General features: G+C 45.4%; 1 protein-coding gene across 11 annotated transcripts in view; it reads left to right on the top strand.

The window, feature by feature from the left end:
* Positions 1 to 22400, top strand: part of LOC126526313 (uncharacterized) — a 253101-nt gene that overhangs the window by 43851 nt on the left and 186850 nt on the right. For 7 of the 11 annotated variants that reach the window (XR_011896005.1, XR_011896004.1, XR_011896003.1 and 4 more), the window contains exons 3-5: positions 1844 to 1899; positions 6522 to 6666; positions 12133 to 12164. Coding sequence is in view for 3 of the 11 variants with exons in the window: in XM_072289701.1 (XP_072145802.1) it covers positions 1844 to 1899; positions 6522 to 6666; positions 12133 to 12164 (233 nt within the window). In the remaining 8 variants the exon portion in view is untranslated. Of the gene's footprint in view, positions 1 to 1843; positions 1900 to 6521; positions 6667 to 12132; positions 12165 to 13236; positions 13311 to 22400 lie in introns of all 11 variants that reach the window. The other 4 variants (XR_011896007.1, XR_011896010.1, XM_072289700.1 and 1 more) reach the window with 3 other exon arrangements.

Here is a 22400-nt window from a genome sequence, read left to right as displayed (position 1 = left end):
ATCGCCTGACGCTGCGCCTACGTTGCGCCGCCTCGGAAGCGCGTGGACGGTCGCATCTGCACCTCCAACAGTTGAGTGCATAACCCATACAAATGGCGCAGAAAGTGAGCTTGTCTCTTTCAACCCACATAAACTCGGTTGCGTTCAAAGCTGCATTGCATTGCAGAGCTGCTCGTTCTGGGCATTTTTGAGCAAGATGGGAAGGTGCGCGTGAACACTGCCTCGGAAACTATGCTGTATATAGATTACAGTGAAGCTGTTTATGGCTAGGGTTCTGTCCTTATTTAGAGCGTTAGCTCTACTACTACAGGTTGAAACCCAGAAAACGCCTATTTCCATAAATATGTCTGTCAAGCTCAATCAAGATCAAACCAGGACGTATCGTGCAACTGCCGGCGGCTGCCGCGTACGCCGCGTGGGTGCCCATATATTGAAAGGGATCTGCCATGTGGACAAATTGCGTGGTGACGCGGGCTTCACCTCCAAAGTGATCTGCGATGTGTGCAAAGGGCGCCGACTGCTGGTAGCTACGTATCCGCTGTGCTTTCGACTATTAGTTCACGTTGAACCCAGATGCAGCATGAAGGTGAATTCGCTCGCAGCTGCTGCCGCGCCAAACAGGGGAGAATGCTGCTCACGGGCGGTGGGATCCGACGTGCGGCACGTCGGCTCCGGCAATTTTTGCCAACTACCGCGGAAATATTGATGTCATCCCTCTGAAAGTGGTGCGAACTTCCGCCTAATATCAAAAGTAACCTGTGGATACTGATCTGACGAAGGTGGGCCATAACTTGACAAGTTTTCGCCCAATTCATCTTTTCGCCACGCCATGGATAGCTAAACCTCGTTATGGTTAGCTTCGACCCCGGCGGTGTGGGGCCTTCCCCGAAGTTCGGTGGCGACCGCTACCTAGTGTGGCTACGACCCAGCCGCCATGGCCTGACTCACGTCGATGTGCGACAGGTTGCTACCACTGAAAATGGACCCTCAAATATGTTCCTAGATATGTTCCCAGATATGATATGTTCCTAGATATGTTTTGCCTTTGTTTAAGTAGAGAAAACCTTCGAAGCACCGCCGACGAATCACATTGGGTGGGGCTCATTCCGGCAGCCACATTCATCTTAAGGCTGCTGTTCCCCGCGCAGTCACTTGCATGCTATTGCGAGAAAACTTCAGGCCGGGATGAAGACGCACTATAGGGAGCACGGAATGTGTCTGTGGGCGGTTATCTTTTTTTTTCCTTGTGCGAAGTATTTTCAGCTGTGCACGCGACCGCATAAACGTGGCAGGCGTTGTATTTCGCGACAGCAACACAGCGCAGTAGGTGTCGTCGTAAAGATGAATTGAGAATGGACACCATCGGTAACTAGGGTTCACAAATACGGCTACAAACTTCGCTTTCGGCCTCAACACTGCAGTACTAAGCCGCCTTTGGGTTCACATTTGGTTGTCTGGCCCATGCGAAAACTTATATTTGACCCGTGTGATAGAGAAGCGGTCGTTGAGGGGTGGATGCTAACTACGCGAATGCGCCGCTTCTGCAGGTTAGCAAGAACATGGCGGCCGACGGAATTCGACGTCGCTACTTAAATAAAAGCAGGAAATCTAGGTACCTTAGCACCACCTAGTCTATTCTATGTCTACTTTGATGTCTGTACTAACCGCAGTTATAAGTGGATAGTTTCGTGCGTCATGTGGGTCGATTAGTACTCTGATTATTAAGTCTGAGTCAACAGGTACTCTGAGTATTAAAGCATATTGTGCAGAGTCTTCATTCCAGAGTTCCTTTTCCTGCAGACCCGTTATGTGCAAAGTACGTTTTACATAATTTTTTTTTCAGAAGGTGTACAATCCAACAAGACAGAGCAACATGATAAAGAGGAGTTTGTAAAGAAGGTAAGCTGTTTAGGCAGTAGATTTCGATTTTCTTTTGTTCAGTATATATGAACCTTAGATTTAAAAGCAGTTCCTAGGTGCGCAACAGATTCGATATTGCCATGAGCCTACAAACCACTGAGGACCAGAACGGTACATACAAAAAGCCTTCTTACAAACGTTTTATAACTATTTGTCAGTAGATTGTTGGACCGTGGGTAACTGTGAGATAAATAATCGCAAGCCTAATGGTAATTGAAAATGACAGCACTCAACTTGGCAACTTGAAGACTACAAGAAACGCGCTAGCGCACAGCAAGAGGAAATAAAAATTGCTATGACTGGCCTTTGTCCTGTTAGTGGGCATCAAAATAAGCTGACGATGATAGTAAAGATGAGGCTACGGGCAACAGTGTACCGTTCTCTTAAACGAAAGTTTTGAACTAGAGTCTGGCAGAGTAAAATGAGGAACTAAAGCAATTAAATAGGCTTGTAAATTATTTTCCAGTGGTCCTTGAAACACTTCGCTAACGTAGTAATGCAAGTTTGCCGATTGGTCCTAGAGGCTGATGTAAACATGTGAGAGAAATTGTAGTTCAGTGCATGTACTGGGGAATTTACAAAAATGAAAACAATTTCATTTCTTGCTTGATAATTAAGCTTTTTTAGGTCCAATTTTTGTTCCAACGCTTCCAAATGAAAGTGTTAATTATTCCCAGCTCATTCCTTTCCGAGAATTCTACCAACATCTCCCTTCGCGTGTTCCTGGAATCCTAGCCATAATTGCCAATCGCTTGTTCACCAGCCTGCTTTTCCGCTACTTTTGCATAGAAGTCGCGCATGACTATAGTATACTGAGTTTGCACTTCTCGTACCGCTACTTCAAGATCTTCATAAAACTGTTCTTCATCATCGTGACAGGAGGTTGGAGCGTAGGTTTGTACTACCTTTAATCTATACCTCCTATTCAGCTTTATTACGACTACTGCTACCCTCTCATTTATGCTGCAGAATTCGTCAATGTTGCCCGCTATGTCGATATTGATTAGGAATCTTACTCCGAACTGCTTCTTATCTCGTAGTTCTCTATAGCAGAATACGTGGCTATTTGTCAGCACTGTATAAGCATCACCGATTGTTTTAACCTAAGGCCAGTGATATTCCAAACAATGCCTGATAGATCTTCAAAAAGTCCTGCTAGGCTGGCTTCACTCGAGAGGGTTCGCGAGTCAGCACTGCGCGCAGGTTAACTCCCAGGATAACCAGCAAAGTGGACGGCGCGCAACCATTTCTCATGAGTTACATAAACATCAGGTGGATGGGTTGATTCGTGGCAATCGCAGGATCGAGCAACACGAGATGGAAACAACACTCGCCATATCCATTGGTTCAGTGAACCACATCAATAAGGGCCTCCAGCGTTACAAGACAAAATTACTGGAGCGCACACAGAACCATGACCTTCGCCGTGTGTTCACTTTGGTATTCACCGTCATTGACGATGGGCCTGAGGTCACGAATGCTCATTTTCTGAGCCACCAAGGTGTGCTGATTACTGTGAAAAGCTGGCTCCTGCTAGACACTGGCCTATGTTCAAGGCGCTTCTCATGAGTTCCCCAAACCAGTACAATTGATGAAGACCCTTTCACGGCACTCCTTCATGCATCCCCAAACGTAACGCGACTACTTCAATGAAGAATACCAGAGCAACATGATGTCCATCACCACACAATAATCACTTGGCCACGTATCGTATGCCACGGATTGTGTCATGGAACAGTTCGTCAACCATGCCAACAAAAACGCAGCAGAATGTAGACGACGAAGACATGCCTTTTCTCCTGCATGGATTTGCCATACTGAGTGCGGCCTTACGTATTCTTTATAAATATGTTTCACCTCTTTCCTTCCTCATGACACTTACTTTTCTTTATAACCTATTAGAACCGGCTAACACGCAAGCGATTGATAGTGAACTTCTTCACCTACGCGATTCATCTGCATGCCTTCATGTTGAATAAACCACTTTTGAAGTCACGCAACTCCTTTGCGACAGTTGCACAAGCACACCGAGGCCATAAGTAGCCGTCAGTTTCTGCAAGCAAATCATCTACATCACCAGCCTATTCATGTCCACTCCAAGACGAAAGCCTCTCCCTGCGATCTCTAATTACCCCTGTCCTGCGCCAACCGATTCTAACTAGCACCCGCAAATTTCCTAATTTCATCACACCATCTAGTCTTCTGCCGTCCTCTACTGTGCTTCCCTTCCCTTGGTACCGATTCCGTCACCCTAATGGCCCAATGGTTATCTAGTCAGCGCATTACATGACCTGCACAGCGCCATTTTTTTTCTTAATGTCTATTAGAATATCGTCTATACCCATTTGATTTCTGATCCAAACCACTTTATTTCTGTCTGCCTAGCATTCTTCGTTCCATCGCTCTTTGCGCGGTCCTTAACTTGCTCTCAAGCTTCTTTGTCAACCTCCAAGTCTCTGCGCTGTATGTCAGCACCGGGAAAATGCACTGATTGTATACTTTCTTTTTCAATGATAATGGTAAGCTCCCAGTCAGGAGCTCACGATGTCTGCCGTATGCGATCAAACCCATTTTTATTCTTCTGTGAATTTCCTTCTCATGGTCTGGGTTCACTGTGATTAGTTGACCTAGGTAAACGTACTCCTCCACAGACTCTAGAGGCTGACTTACGAGCTTGAACTCTTGTTCCCTTGGCAGGTTATTTATCATTATCTTTGTCTTCTGCATATTAATCTTCAGCCCCACTCTTACACTCTCCCTGTTAAGGTGCTCAATCATTTGTTGTAACTCGTCTACATTGTTGCTGAATAGAACAATGTCATCGGCAAACTGACGGTCGCTGAGATATTCGCCGTCGCTCCTTACGGCTCAGCCTTCCCAGTTTAATAGCTTGAATATTTCTACTAAGCACGCAGTGAATAGCATTAGAGAGATTGTGTCTCCTTGTCTGACCCCTTTCTGTATAGGTATCTTCCTACTATTCTTGTGTGGAATTAGGGTGGCTGTGGAATCTCTGTAAATATTACACGCCAGCAAATATTAGCCGTTTATCATACCCTTTCTCATCGAAAAATTTGCCTACTCTAAAGCTTGTCTCATCCCGCTTAGTCTCCGCGGGCATGAACGCAAGGTTCATGGACGTGCACCTTGCTGGCGCGCAAAAAGTTAAAGAGTACGTTGTTCCCTCAATATAGCCTTTCTTGCAACCCGACATATATTTCGCCGTTGTTCACATTGAAATTATCAGTCCGATAATTCCATGTGAACGTTGTCACTATCCTATCATTTAAACTCTTGCACGCGGTGGCCCGAATCGACATTCATTTCTGACATGCCTGCAGCTACAATGGTCCCAGATTTTGTTTCAGCATTTTTCTCTCAATTTGGATGCCCTACAAAAGCAGCCACTAATCGGAACCGCCAAGTTGAATCGATTGTAGATGCTTCAGCTTCTCAGAACAGCATGCATGAGAAAAGCACCGTAGCATCCCCCCAAGAACGGCATCGTTGTGAGCAGCAAGCATTTGCTGCTCACGGCTTCTTAACAAGTCCGTTCACCGACTACCGATCACGATGCTCGAAATTTCATCTGCTTTCAATGGGGACCTTTCCGGCGCTATCGAAGAGCTTCTTTACGGCACCTCTCTTCACCTGCCGCCGACTTCTTCCAAGAAAAACGAAAAAAAAAAAATGTCCCCACCACCTCTTTCGCAAACGAATACACAAATGAGCTGTGCGACACAACCTCCATTCGCAGCATACTCGTTTGAACAAACGCAGCGTACATAGGCATGAATCATCACATATGTTTCTGTGCGGCACCCCCATGCGCGAGACTCGCTTTTGCCACACTTACAACAGCCATTCCCTATTCTAGAACCTTCGCCTTCTTACTTGGTCGTCGACGTGACGGGGCCACGTGATACCGGAGTGCTAAGTGACTCAAGCCAGTGCTGAGCGACGCACCCACACCTAATCATTTCTTTCTGCCTTCCTTCCTGGGACATGGCGCCCTGCACTTCGCTTATACACTCCTCACTTTCACAAAGACGAGGCGAGGAGGAGCACACCAAAGCGGTGGATAGCATTACGCTTATCTACAGTGCCATAAACGTTCACCTTACCTATTCTCTTTTCTTGTCGCTGTACTTAACGCTGCCCTTTCTATAAGTATTTTAAGAGTGGACGCCTGTGACTTCCTTTTCTTTAATTTTTGCTCGTCCTGTATCACTCTTGATCTCTAGTAATATAATGAACGTGCAGAAGCATTTCAAGCCTTTTGCTCGGCTAATATGTCAAGCCATGACTAAAACTTCATCTAGCCAGTGCTCAAGTATTTTCGCATACTGGTTATTTAGTACAGTAATCTTATGGAACAAATCCGAATGCGCAAATTACGTCCACCGCTGCTGGGCTATAAGATGTGAGTACTGTGAGATGGAAATGCGTGTTAAAGAGACTATTGCCCAAGTGTGCCAGTCTAGCACAACTGCTTATCAAGAATGTGAGTGATTTAGCTAACAGGACCCAAATGCAATGAGTTATATTTTTTTTCACTACTCTCGCTTGCCTGGTAACTTTACTTTCTGGGTTTCATGCAGCTCATTGGTGGTCAGCAGCGCCTCATCATAAGCAAATCAATTTATTTTCGATATGATTATCCCATTTGTGTTGAATCTCACCTAATTCTGCATTCTGAAGCTGGATATCGCCATAATGTATTCTACTTTGACAAAAAAAAAGAAGGTAAGTAGCCTACCATTATTTACTCAGTTTTGAAGGAATATTAAACCGTTCCTGAATATCACGTTTCTTCCGGCAGTAGAAAGCGTAACAAGAACATCTTTGTTCTGTGAGTAGGCTTGATGGTCTGCCTAAGTTAGAAGGCAACGTTCAAACTATAACGCCCACAGAGGGTCATATGTTAAAATTTAAAAATAACGTAAGGTCCCATTTCTCTCAAGTTTAAATTTTTAAGAACAATATTGGTCTATGCAGGTGGCATGAAGCCAAGGTAGAACACAGATACAAATCTAAAGGTCGTAAATTAGAATTCCCGCTCAGTCCACTATATATTGAGCTTTGCAATGACGCCTGACACCCGCAAAAAAGAAAAATGCCAACAGCCAGTGCAGCCATGCTGGTCTATACTCCGTTCCTCACATAGCAATCAGCGCTGTGGAAGCTACGCAAGGTGTTCCGTCAATAAAAGTTATCACTCCGCACGTTCCGTCTGTGCTTGTCAACTTGGCCAAGTCGCATTGCTTTGCGGCGCGCCAACCGCGTTAGCTCGCGCGAGCATGCACGTGAGGCTCCTCACGATGGGTTGCAAATAAAAAGCCGAAAAGAACAATAAAATAAAAATGATTTCAGACAACGCCTTATATCGCAGCCCTATACCACAATGTGCCTGTTTCTAAGGGCTAAATCTTCATTCAATACTGATCCTATGTAAAAAACAGTTGCGCACAATTGCGGTCAAAAAACATCGAACTATATCCAAGTGCCAACGCAGCCACTGCAAGAAGTCTCTCTAGTCTCCACAGCGTACACTAGTATCTGTGAAACGGAGTATGAATGCGACCAAATTATGACAGCACACTAAGCTTCAACAAATACACTCCCTCAACAGAACAGCAATATGCCTTCCTGGTGCAAATGTATCCTGGCGCTACCTCCATCATGACTCTTTCCATCCTCTTTTTCACAGCGCGACAGCGCATACGCCCTGCCCAAGCGGACGAGTATCAAAACGTTCTGGAATAACGCGCACGGCCCGATCTCGTACGGAAGTCAACAGAAACATATATGATACAGAAATTCTGAGAATTGTCTGGTAATGCTTAAGCATTCTTTGGCTCGGCTGCCACTTCGCTTTGGCTTACTTATTTAGTTAGTTTATGCATATCCACACATCGCTAGCAATCATCTGCTATTACAATATCATAACGATTACATCTGTTAACTTGACCAATCATACAATTATTTAGCAGATGTACCGAATCCACGGAGCCGGAATGCGATCACAACCACTGCTTCTTTTATTTTTTCCATTTTTTTTTGTTACGACCTTAACGCTGCCACGGCGACGTCATCAACATTTTTAAGGCTACCAATCATCTACAATTACACTGGTATCTAATATGCCAATCAGCTATTCTACCATTTATAAAGACCTCTACCCCATAGCAGGCTTCTTTTCACGCAAACCAGTTATGCGGTGAACTTTCAAGGACTCATGACCAAAACTGTTGTCTTAACAAAATACTGCGCGAGAATGACGTAGACGAGATACAGAAAAACGCGGGCGCTTCTCTATATCGTGTGTACATCTTTCTCGCGCAGTTTTCCTTAACATGGAGCCATATCCACTGGCTCAGCTCTCAATCCTGATGGAGAACTGTTATCTCTTTTATTTTATTTTTCATTTTCCATTCTTTCGTTATCGATTATAAAGATGCCAATAATCTAAATTTACACTATATTAACGGTTAAATGCCCTTGCCAATTGTGCATTGATATTGCAGATAAAGGTTGGTCACTTGCCGCGTTACAGACAGATTTTGCTGGTGTACTCGCTAAAGAATGCTCACGCATTAGGAGTGCGTGAACACGCACTACTGCAAACACTCGTACCATGTGCCATGTTGCGAATTCACCGGTAAGTGTTCGTTTGCGCTGTGTTAAAAACGTGCGTAGCGTATGACTGCAATTCCACGCTTAAAACAGAAAGCGGCCAGGGCATCGTATGGACTCTACCCTGAATGACGTAGTAGCCGCCTCTTATTGATGGCTTGCTAATTTATCGGAAAGCCTCCGCGTTACATTGGGGCGGTAGTTTCATAACATCATAGTGCTGACGAAGCCTTCTTGCAGCATTCGCGCGCTTTTTCTTGTAGGGCGGCGTGTGCCTCACTTCACGTACTCGTTTAACGCGCGGCAATGAATAGAAGACTCGAAGCCAACGATTTGCCGACTATTCAGGACATTATAGGAGGCCGAAAACGATGCAGCCGATGAGTGGGTGTCATCTAGTACGTTGGGAATTCTTCTCGACGACGCCATCAAAATCAACGTGGCTACTACGCGATAGACATTCTGCTTTCGCTTGTATATATAATTAGTCGCACTCAGAATGAGTGAAAATATGGTCCTTCAATGTCGAAATGTACAAACTTCAGCCCTCTCAAGCTGTGCATGTGAAGTTTCAACCGATGTTGTTCCTGCTCAGCGAAGGTTAGGCCTAGCGGATTCGTCGAGTTCGTGCACCGGCAACCGATGAAACTGAGTTGTAGGTGAGCAGTTCGGGCAAAGGAAACTGTTTTATGGTTCATTTATGGCCTTAGCGGCTTGAAAGCAACAACTTTTCGTTTCACACGGTTCCCATACAATAAGTTTGGAGCAGCGACACAGCGCTATGGCACACACGCACACGCACACGCACGCACACACACACACACACACACACACACACACACACACACACACACACACACACACACACACACACACACACACACACACACACACACACACACACACGCACACACGCACACACACACACACACGACCATTCCCAAAGGCTGACTGTCACATTAGCTACGTAGACCGATGGATCTGTACTTGTTATGCTGGCACATTTCCTAATTACAGAAATTATCTGTGTGCCTCTATGTCGAACGGGAAACCGGAGATGATGGATTCGGTGCAGCAGCTTATAGACAACCGCTTCGCTCAATTACCGGCGGTGTCAAAGATGGTACCCGTGTTTTCGCGCGAGAACTACGCGACCTAAAAATGATCACTAACGCGAACATATCTTGCTCTGATAATACTTCATGAAACGAGGGAAATGTAACTGTGATGAAGTTAGAGAAGAACGACAAGTAATAACAGCCCGTAATATATACGTTAATGGGGTTCACAGTCGCTGTTGTTCAAGGGGCTCAAAAAGCAGCCTCTTGCGCCAGAGGGCAACACAGGAAATGCAAAAATTGGCAGAACCCTTCTTACTGTGACTGTCGACGGTAATGCGTTGAGTATTTAATCAATATAGCGGTTACGTCAACATAGCAGTTAGCGGTCGCCGTCGAAACGAGATGTGTATGATGCGTGTACTGCAGCGGGAATCCTCGTTTGCGCTTCCATAAGAAACACGGGGCCACCTGATGCCAGCGTCGAGGCCTCTAAAACGAATGGTGCGCGGGTGTGTGTGAACGCTGAGAAATGCGCAATGCGGCAATCGGGCTAAAGCATTGGTGTGGAAGACGTTCAATAAAAATGCAACACGCACACACGCACACACACACATACGAATTATACCGAACCTTTTGTTTGAATGCATCATGGTTTTAACCGGCGCTTAGAACGCATCACGGTTTCAAAGGCAGCATTCGCACTGACACGTAGTGCAATTCGAATCCATTCTATTCGCAAGAAACGTTTGCTTCCTCATCACCGTGCCGCCGCGGATTACGAAAGCGAGCTTTCTCATCCTTTCTTTTTCATGTCCCTCATTGCATGCGCCGCCACTGTCACGGATGCGCGAACGCGACCGCCATCTCCTGGTGCGGCGAGGAAGCCTGAATTCGGCAACGGAACAGCCAGGCCCACGGTCACGAAACCCAGCAAGGCTCACAAAAAGCGTCACTTTTAAATTGGCGCATACCCAGTGAAATTGAGGCAGAGCCTGCTTTAGCACCAAGTTGCTGTCCTTGAGGAACCCTTGTTAGGTGGGCTCGATTATGTGCGGCATGGGAGAAATTTAAGGGATATTTTTCTTCACTGTGAGCATTGTATTATCAGTTGCACATACTTATTTGTTGAAGCTGGCATCAAAGAATTACATTGAACAGCGACACACACTTACTGACACGTACCCAGTGATCCCAGTTGTCATCCAATAGGTTCAGTGAGGACAAGCACAGACGGAGTGTCACGTACCAGTGCTCCCAGTCACTGTCAAATATTTCGATTTGTACATGCCCTGTGCCGCATGTACAGTGATCCATGTTGGCGTGAAAGAGGTTCGTTGAAGAGCGGCACATACTCATTATCACATACTCTGTGACCCAAGTTGATGTGACGGTGGGTTCGGAAACTTGTTCCCTTAGCAGTGCAAACCCGTGCACGACCTCTCCTACCCTGGACTACCTATTGACGAGCGTTGGCCAGAAAAGGTAACACACATCCATACGTGGATAGCGCCCAGAATGTGCGTGATGTACTTTAGGAATGCTAACGCACAAAAAGGCGGATCACACGCTTGTATTGCATTGTTCGGTTCAGTGAAATCTTTATCTGTGGCTGTTTATGTGCATGAAATGCGGCTTCATTATCTGAACAACTTGACATTGCAAGTACCTTCCTCGCTTAAATTACCAGGAATATTCTTGGTCAATACATCTCTGTGGCAGCTTAAGTTTTATCGCTCGTACAATTCAGAACGTTCGATATTAGCACGCACATTTATTAGCTTGCATATGAAGCGCATCATGCCATCTTGCCATACCTCGTTCGCATACGCCCTAGGTCAGGATGGCACACTGAGAACACAAACAGAAGCGAACTTTTGCGCAGATCAGGTCTTGCAGCTGTATCCTAAACTAATATTCCTAAGAATAACAGAATGAATCGCTGCCTCGGCTGAACGTGCTATAAAACATTTAGAAGGGCCCGAGCAACGTTTTTCTGTTCTTATGCGGCAGTCTTTAGTAATCAACCACAAGGACAGCCTTTACGAACTATCAGCACAAAATTAGCCTCCTAAATCGCGGGGTAAGATCACTGTGCGAGCTATTATAATATCTAATGTGATCCCATTTTGCAGGCAAGAACGATTGCAGTGCCGGCGCTTCGGCTCTCCTACCCAATACGTTGAGTAGCATGGCGGCTTAAAAAAGTGAAATGTTGGCCGACTGTGTAGATATATGCGTATGCGGTGCCGATGTATGCATGCAAAACTAATCAATGTTTAAACGTTACGGATGCGTATATCAGGATATTTGCTATCCGAGCTTGTTGGCATGACAAAATAACACGACAAGAAATAGTTGTTACCTTTTAGGCAAGATATGACATTGGATTCGCTTTACTGTTGACGATGATTCTTGTTTTACGACAGTACGGCTCATATGCGCCGAAACAAATTGTGCCTAAATACCTTTTTAACAAACCTTTGATTTTTTCTGACTTCGGTTACCGTATTATAAGGAGCAAAAGATACAGGGGAAGCGAATAGAACGGTAAGTATTAACAAGTTCTTCAATTTCGTTGCATTTCTTGTCGTTCACTTAGCATATGGTTCGCACATGTGAAATATAAATATGTATATCTGTCATAGCAGATATCCTTGTAATGTAAGCATCACGTCTTAGTTGATTATGTGGATTAGGACCTGTTTGTTGCGGCCTTTTTTGTTCTTATTCAGTGAATAGAGAGTTTTAGAATAGGGGCCCCAAAGAAATAGCGTCGAAGCCACTGCGCATGCGCAAGACGCAAACTGCGTTTGGGTTTTGCGTTGGGAACGCTATTTCACCGATTTAGCGGGAGCCCAAATAGCGGTCCCAAAAGCTTTGCGTCGGCAAACATGGCGGCACCCATCGAAGCGACGGCTCTAACCTAGCACCAAACTGGGTTCGATTCGCGGTAACGCGTGAAGTTCGCAAGCTAGGAGAAGTGACTGCGGTTATCGCTTTCTCTCAACTAGCGTGTGTTATGAAGATTGACTCATTAGACGCCGCTGATCTTGAATTCGATTGTGAATTTTATGGCTCGTGGGCCTAACACGGCTAAGCTTGGCTGGTGAAGGCTAGTAAAGTTGGTTTGCTCAAAACTAAGCGCAACTAATTGTTTGCTGCTTACAGAATAGCCTCTAAATTGTAATTAAACGTGAATACACGAAAGTCAAAATTACTATTCATATCATAAAATGGTATATTTTATTTAATTATTTCTACTAGCTTTTATTTGACGCCGTAGTGGCGCTGTCAGTGCAAGACGCTATTCGCAAACGTAATACCCTATTCTAAAACTCTTCACTTCTTCGTGCCCCAACGCTAACACCCGCAAAGCTCTTTGGGGCCCCAAACTATTGGGGCCCCTATTCTAAAACTCTCTAATGAGATATGCATCTACACGCAGTCACTAATCTAGGTGCAGGAGTGCATCCGATGAGCATGAAAAAATATCTGAGCCTGCAGTTTTTTGAGCAATTAAAATGTCTCACAGTAGAGGTGAGAAAACGAGTTCTATCGGGAACGAAAGCACATCAGTGATTCACATAGATGTAAACATGCATTTTATTGTGCGTTACAGCAAGAACAGCACATTGCCGTTTCTAATAAAATCTTATCAGGATCCCATGGAAAACTTGGCACAGAAAATTATTGGTACGTGGTTCGTAAGCATTTTACATAGAAGGTGATTATATAAAAAAATTATGGATTTTTTATGAAAATTGCTTATTCCGATAAGAAAATTGTAGTCCTCGAACTGGATTATGGAGAAAGGCGCAGTTTCTTGCAAGATAATTGGAAAGACATAGTCACCCAATTAAGCAAAAATCACTAAATAGCTTCTTGAATAATTACTTTACGACAGATCTTCCAAATTAAAAATTGCCGCTCACGAGTATGCAAGGCTCACACACTTGGAATGAATTTCCAGGTTAACACAAGTTTGGAAGCATGCGTCATCAAACTCGCCCTAAAGCTGCACTGTTGTTTCAATTACTTTTTTAACAAAACGACCTTTATGCATTCAAGCCCAAAAGTAATTGGAATGTCCATGTATATCGTCCCGCAGTTTCAGAAGTACTTTTTTCGAAACTGGTGTTTTGAAAAGTCATTTAAAGTGCATACTTTTGCACAGTAATTAACTACAATTCGTGAATGGCAATATTTCCCGGGATGTAATTACGCAAAATTTTATTGAGTGAAAGAAATATGACAATTAGCTAAATATGTGCTTCAATGTATCGCGCTAGTAATGTCCGCCTCTTCGTCTAACGTAGCTCAATGACAACAATTATGCCATCTGCCACAGGCGATTTGTAAAAATTACGCAAAACATTAAAATGCTCACCTAAGATATAAGAATGAACACAGCAAATGCAATATAATAAATAGCCGGCTGGCTACACAACATCTAGTGCAAGTGGTTCTCCGCTAGGCTCACATATTCCCAAAGCAAGCCGCCAGTGCAAACAAATGAATTGTACGACTTAAAGAAAGCATGTCGAACACGTATATATAACCGGCTTTCATTACGCGGTGAACATTTACACCATGGACTTTATAGTGAACATAACTTAGAAATACATGTATCAGTGCTGTTCCGCCTATTCAGATGGATATCTGGAGGGGGCAGAATGAACGGGCAGTGTATCAGCGGCATAAAATGTTCATGTGTACATTTTGCCAGATAACATGTGGTAACCTGTTCTTTATGCCTCAAGCTCGAGAAATGCAAACCCTGACATCTAGTAGATTCGGTAACCACAGCGCGCTCTCAATAAATATATTTCCCAGCAATCTTACTGCTTAAAAGTGACAAGTCCTTGCACTCTGAAATTCTAAATGATGCAGCATAAATGTAACTAGAAGTTTATGGGATTTAAACGCCAAGTTAAAATTGCCAGCCATGCGTAATTCCTTCTTGCACAGACACTTATGACACTTGTGTCATCTGTAGGTACAATGAATAGAGCTCTGCGTAAACTTAACAAGAAAGTTCAAGCAGACTAGATATGCAAACTGTCCGAGGATTTTTCTTTCTGGCACTGCATAGTTTATCACGTGATTTCTTTTTAATGTTTCTATCAGTCCTTTACCTGCTTTGGACCTCCTTTCATCTCCTTTACGGACAGCAGTTGCCCATGATTGTGTGCTTTCTGCTTAGAGTGGCGCTGAAGAGTACAAAGTTACATATGTGCGTAAATGATGGAGCCGCAATGTGGCAGAGAGCCTTAATAGGCCTCTCACATACCTGGTACAATGGCTATGGTTTGATAGGTACCCTTCACATGACACTTATTTGGAATCATGTGAAGCAGCACTAGTATCAATAAATTGTGATCTCAATACGTTTACGTCAGTGTCAGATAATTTCCTACGTTGAACTCTGGATAAGGTTGCCGAAATATTTCTAGTTACCTCGGTTTTTGGTTTCTGGAAAAGGGCAATGACGCTTTGAAGTGATGGGACCTTAGTTTTGTATAGTTGTGCTAGCGAGATTTTTTGTGGTCAGGAGCAACAAATTGTAAAATACTTGCATGAAGAAACCTGCAATGATACACCGCATCATAGCTCGCTCAGGTGGCGCTACACTCTGCTCTGTAATGTGGCTTTGCTTAAATGCCTATATCAGTGTTACTCCCAGCTTCAGTCGCCTTCATCAGATCCACTTTTTCGAATTTCGGAACACTGTCCATTTCGACTGGAGCTTCTGTTACTGTCCTTCTTCACTTTGTGATGAGCCAGTTCTGCGGTCAAGATCTTTGGCTCCACTTTGTCAAGCTCTCTTCGTGAGCGTTATATTTATAATGTCATTTTTATTCTGGCTTTTCTCGTTGTTGTCACCCTAAACTAATGGCAGGTACCCACGAGGGGAGATTGGCCGTGGCTCGCAATGAATAGCATTCTAACATCCTCCGCGTTGCTCCACTATTCCTTTACCTTAACCTTCCTTTTGGAAGGGTGTGCTGACCAGCTTAGACCCACCACAGCAGCGACGATATATCCACCGGGCACGCGCAGTGGCCCGAGCCAATGGGGCCCTGAACTAAGGGCTCCATCTTCCGAGGAAGTCAGCCCACCTCATCTAATGTAGATGTTTTCTCGCTATCTAAAGTCATAGAGAATGATACTTCATCTTCGTTTCTTCCCTGTCCTTCTATCTTCTCATTCATAAAGCTGATATTGCTCCTTCTTTAGTCGTTACACAAGCCGCCCCCCTCCCCCCTCCTCTTGATCGTCAACCCTCCTGGATTGATAGACACCACGTTGCCGACCATTGCCATGTCAGTCGCGTTTCGTGATCCACTGTAGCAAATTGATTTCAAGACTGCTCGCTTGCTGGCCGTCTTCAGCATGGTATTAGGAGCCGTGAAAGCAGCCTTTGGACCTTGCAAACGTCTTCGAACCAGAATAAAATCTCTAACTCTGATTTAATGTAGCTTTGTTGAATGAACACGAGCGCAGTTGCGCCTCACGGCGACTTTACATTTCTCGCGCTCTTTTACCGCTTTCATACTTCCTTGAAGGGTTAAAACGTTTGTAAGACCAAGGAGGTGATGAGCTGCCAGCCAGTTTTACTTCCCATGGCAAGCGAAATATGGACTGCATCCAAAAGCAGTTGTATGAAAGTGTTTATGGTGACCAACAGCCACTTCAAGAGCGCATTTCCAACAACTTCGCAATTCCGTATAGAGTGTGATAAACAGCTTGATAACCCTTATCGCTCTTACGGCCAATGAGTTGGCTTCCAGGTAATGGGGTGCCGAAAAACGAAGTTCTGTATTTGGTTATGCAGAACATTGTTTCAAGCGCTCACGTCCGAAAGCAGGGCCGTTGTCCGCAGCGATAATTGACATTTATGAACATTTCACAACTGAGTAGCGATATAACGCCATTGACAACTTCTTTTCCTGCCCCACATGCAACCATCCTCGTGCATTCGTCGATGTGCAGAAAAAATGTTTGTGTGGCTCGCACTCCTTCCGCTTTTTCATTAAGCTCCCCACAATCAACGTCTGTTTCAAAAGGCTTTCCAGAATACTTTGTTAGTGTCACTGCCCTCCCGCGAGGCTTGAATTGTGCTTTACTGATTTGGAAATAGTGACGAGTTATGTTATATTTGGATATCTCGTGCTGCATTGTGCTCCAGTAGATTATGGACTTGATTTTTTCAGGATTCTCTCTAGAAACCGTTGTGGCCACCAGGGTCTGAGGAGTCATGATAAAACTGAGAGGTTCTCATGACGTTCGTATTAGGAATGCGCAGTCTACCATTCTTAAATGCTGTATCTTCCGTGCCATCTCACAAAAGTTGGTTGACACACCTCTGGGCATTAGGATGTATCAGTAGCCTTGACATTGCGTCAGCCTCAGTCAGCTTCTCTCCTGGCCTGTGAGCAACGCAGAACGTGAATTGCTGTGTTTCCCTGACTCACCTGTGCAACCTTCATTTCGGCTCTGTGGGGTCTCACACATGCCGTGCCCACCGGCCTGTTCTGCGGGCAGCAATTAGGCTAGCAGGCTGTAGTGTGTGAAAGGTTCAATAAATGTTCTTGTGATGGTTTTCGCTACTGTCTCGCCGTTCCCTTGTCCCACGAGCATGTGTGAGACCCCACGTCTGTCACCCAGCGTGGAACTCTCGGGGCATCGGACAATAGTTTGGTTAGTTTTGCTCAGTTGGAGTCAACCTTTGTTTGAACCGAAGCGTAGTCCTAGGGTGGATTGCGATCGCTAGCTTCGGTGGCGTGTTTTCTTAAACAAGGAGACGGTTTCTGTAGCGTGTTTATACTTCTGCAAATGCTATCCTTTTTCGCAGCTGTTTTTGAAGAACATTCGTCGGAACGAGAGCCGCGTGGTCTCCGTTCTGGGAGAGCGAGTTCTGGCGCCCGCAAAGCACTGATAAGCCTGAAGCGAGTGAGTTGGGTAGTCCGAGTTTCTTATGTAAATAGCTTCGTCTGCCTCTTTGACTCTGGAACTCGCGCTTCTGAGAGCTGTGTGGACGTGGGCCACGGGTGCCGCTACTGCCTGTCTGGTATTGCGGTCTGGCACCGGTCGCTCCGACACCGTCTTGGACGGTGGACGCCGTGAACTCGGACGCTGCGTGCACCGAACTGTGTAGGACCACCTCACAAAGCTGACGTCTCCTTGCGACTGCCTGTCTTGCGCCCATTTTCGGGTGTTGCTTTTGTATGCTAGTTGTTTCCAGGGTAGAGACTCCTTAGGCCTAAGGCTTCACGAAGTTGCCTGTCACATGGAGGGACACAATCCGGTGGACCATGGCGTGAGCTGTCGTACTTTGCTTCCCTCACTCCAGTTAGCCTCGCCATGAATCGAAATTACTTGTTCGACGCAACAAAGTGAGCTTCGTTCACGTGAACTTTGCATCAGAATAGCAGCCCGAAATTTTGCTAGCCGAGATAGACATCGCGCCACGTGGGCGACGTGCACGCAGAATTCGTCACTCTTGCACAATCTTAGCGTTTGTCGAGTGCGTTGAGTGTCCGCAGCATGAGCGGAGTCATCCCTGGATTGGTGTCCTGCACGTCGCCTGCACTGCAGCCCCTGACTACGATTGGTGCACCACAGGCAATGGAGATGCTTGTGGCCAGTTCGACGCAGTGACTTCTAGCGCTCTGTTGCTTATATATGCATAAGAAAGACATTTTCCAAGGATTTAAAGTCTGTTCTAATAATTACAATAAACCGCTCTGGAAAAGCGTCTTCAGCTACGAACAATTAGAAGAGCATCAAACGTGTGGTGCCGATCAAGAACACCTCCGGTATGATGACATTATGTATGACATGTATGATGACTCCGGTAACATGACATTAAACAAGTCCCACTTTCGCCCGAAAGGCAAAGCATCGATTGCGATAGCAAATGAGTAGACAGCTGTACGAAGTAAGGATAGTAGTTTGATCGGTCAAAGAAATTTGGAAACATTCGCTTACTAACTGATTTAACAAACATGGTGTCGACGCGCACAAGCAAATATGAACCCACCAGACTCTATGAGCGCGGACACTCGCTGCCAAAACGCCGGTGTTCACGCGCGCGACAGCATCAGCGAGCTAAATTACCTTCATGCGATCTAGAGCTTCAGCGGAAGAGCGGCCATAACATAGCCCACATAAAGGTATGAGCCTTCTGCAGATCGCTTTCAAGATATGGCGCGCGCGACCGCGAGGGGCCGTACAAAGTAGACACTTGTTGGCGGAATCGAAGTCGCACCCCCCTCCTTCCTTCCGCGCTGCCTCACTCCTTTCCTCCATATATGGCGAGCGAGTGAGCCGTGATCGTGAGTTCCGTTTGCGCGTAGTCGCCAATTGCGCAGTCGCTGCCGGAGCACAACGGCGCCCCGCTCCCTCCCTCCCATCCCCCCACAGCCTTTCGCTAGACAGATATCCTTTCTCGGGTCCCCTTTCTTCCTTCAGGCGCGTTAGTTTGAGCCGCAATCGTCAACTTTCATCGCGTGTTTATACTCGCACATACATCATACAACGCGCGGCGGCGATGTTATCGCCCTTGGACTTTATACGGAACATCACGACGACGGCGAGGGCAAGCATTGTGCCTGGGGTGTCCAAATAATTGTAATCGCAACAAAGCCAATAAGCGGGCTGATATCTTCATCAAAGGCTAGCCTTTCTGAGGCACTTTATCCCTGTTTATCACCTTTATATGGCATAATATTATGTCATTCTTAAGATGCACGTCATCACGTTCATGGGAATCATTTCATTTTTTAGCATATATACATGGCATGATATGCATTCATGGCATTTATGCCAGTTATGGAACGACATGCAGGTAATGACATGTAATTCATTTCAAATATGAATTTCGTAACGCGTTTACCAAGAATAGATCAAGTTAAAGAAAATTACTGCAGGGCTCATCACAAAATGAAAGTCTGTGGTATTTCGAATTGCAATCGAGCAACGTAGTGATCAGCAATAATCACGGATTCATGTCTATTTAGGACGTGTAGTGGTAATTATGAGACTTTCGTTGCTTCAGTTATATGCCACATATTTCTGTATCGCGTCAGTTTGCTATGGAATTTCCTTGCCGAGATCACCTATAAGCTTGGAGGCATGACAGCAGCTGTAGGACGCCGCTGCAGTGACGATGGAATGACCAAGAAATACTGATATCGCTGGAACGGTAAAGGCCTGCGGCAAATGCAACGGCAAAGGCAATGCACCAATGAAGTGCGGGTTCTTAGACCATGACGATAGTGAAGCGACGAACGTCGGACAATGACGGCAGGGGTGAAAATGGCATGATGACGAATGCATGACGGAGAAGTCCTGACGACGACGGTATGACGACAACCGGAAATGCAGCACGAATGACGACGATATCACAACCAAGATGGCCCGATGATGACGGCATGAAAACCGGTACATGATAGCATCTGCGTAGTGCCGACGCAATGACGACTGCATGACAATGGCGGCATAATCATGATAGATAACAACGTGATTACGATAAAACGAAGAATAAGAAATGGCGTCCTTGAATCGACAATAGCGGCACGGCGACAATATCATTATGACACAGAAGAGACATTGATGGAACTACAGCGTGACAACCATATCATGACGACAACGATAAACGTCGACGATTCTGCGATAGTTGGATGTTGAATTTACAAGTATGATGATGACGTGACCATTATGGCATCCCGAGGAAGGTAGGAAAACGAATGCATGACTATGACGGTATGATGACAATGGTGCGAAGATCATTGCATAACGAAAGTTTCAAGGCAATGACAACATGATGAGAGTCGGATGCCGAAGGTATAACGACGATGGTATGACTACAATGAGATGCCGATTCTTAAACTATGGCGATGGCATAAAGATGAACGCTTGACGACGATGACATGACGGCACGACAACGGAGGTATAACAGCGTCGGTGTTTTGGCAAACAATGAACACGATGGCATGATGACGGCGGCCGAATCACGAAGTGAAGACGATCACACGATAACGAATAAATAAAAAGGAATGACGTCGATCGATCAGCCGAAATGACATGACTAGAATCACATGAAAATACTGAAGTTATGATGATCGTGAAACGACAGCGAGACGACAATGGCACGACCGCGATGGCACGGCAACAGTGGGTAGTCGAACTTAAGATCATTGCAACGAAGAGCGACGGCATCTCAACGACCGTGTAAGAACGAATGCGTTAAGGTGATTGTAGACGACGAATGGTATGATAACGGCATGAGAACAATGGTACGACGACGAGTGCATGACAACAATGACGTGCCGATGACCGCATCAAGAAAGGTGTGTGACAACGACGGTATGACGCAGACGGAGTTATAGTGGCACGACCATGACGACAATATGTCTGACAACTGATGCATAATAGCGAATGTCTTATGATGACAGCATGACAAGGGCGGCATAACTGACGTCAGTATGATTACAGTGCAATCACGAAGAAGGATTGACGTCGATGGAACGATGAAGGCATTACGACAATGAGATTGCGTTAATGAAGTGTTGACACAGAACAACAGTGTGACGACTACTCGGACGCGATGCCCCGGTGAGAATGGTATGAAGAGGATCAGATGACAAAGCTGAAATGAAGACAATGCAACTGGCAGGACGGCACCACGACCATGAGCCGATATCCAGTTGTTCGAGCTATTAGACAACCTGGTCACTAGGTCAAGCTAGAAGGCGTGGCGACTACGACATGACTAGAGTAAGACTGGGAATCTGGAATGAAGACAATGGAACGATCACGAGGGCATCATGATCATGAGCATATACCTAGTGCCCCAAGCAGGTCGACAGCGTCGGTCACTGGTTCATTGTGCGAGGATAGCTAGCAAGCTAGTAGATAGATAGATAGATAGATAGATAGATAGATAGATAGATAGATAGATAGATAGATAGATAGATAGATAGATAGATAGATAGATAGATAGATAGATAGATAGATAGATAGATAGATAGGCTCAATGAAACTAAAGATGAGAAAGAGTGCAAGGGCGCTACGTGATTGGTTAAAAACTTTTTGGACCACCCCCACTTCGCCTTGCTGTCACGGGTCGTCACGAAACCGCGATAGCTCCGCATCTGATATGACGTGTGCACACTGATCATGCATGATTTGACCGAACAAAAGCAAAATAGTTATTTCTGATTCGACGCTTTTTCGCCGTTAGCCCTCGGTTATTGGTCGAAGGTTCTCGCGCTGCACCCACTTCACCTGCCTGTTACGCAACGTCACAAAACCGCAAAAACTCACCGCGTCAAAGTGACGTTTACGCCTTAAAGATGCATTAATGTGCCGACCAAAACTGAGTTTTTTTCTGAATGGCCGCAGGCTGCCCCATTCCGAAAGGAATAAAAAATGGCTGCCGTCGATCACCCAGACACTGCCTACTCGCTCCTACCGGAAATCATGGTTTTATTAGCGTATAAGAAAACTTTTTCCGTGGCCGCGTAACGTTTTTGAGCACTTTCGGCACGTTTACGACTTCATTCTGCCAACTCTTCTTTGGTGAGGATCCATTTTAGCGTTATTCTTAAGCCTCCGTTGCATGCCGCCGCAATTTTCGACCAGCCAGCGCGAGTTAAAGAAGGGAAAGCGGACCAATCACAGACGGCGGCACCACCCTCTTCGTCCGGTTATCGATTTTCAGTGGAGTGGCTCAGCCCCATCAAATCCCTCTCCATTCGGGCGTGCTCCTCGCCTCTT

This window comes from Dermacentor andersoni, chromosome 8, assembly GCF_023375885.2.
Source record: "Dermacentor andersoni chromosome 8, qqDerAnde1_hic_scaffold, whole genome shotgun sequence".
In the NCBI taxonomy this organism is placed as follows: Eukaryota; Metazoa; Arthropoda; class Arachnida; order Ixodida; family Ixodidae; genus Dermacentor; species Dermacentor andersoni.
This window is presented reverse-complemented; position numbering and strand designations above follow the sequence as displayed.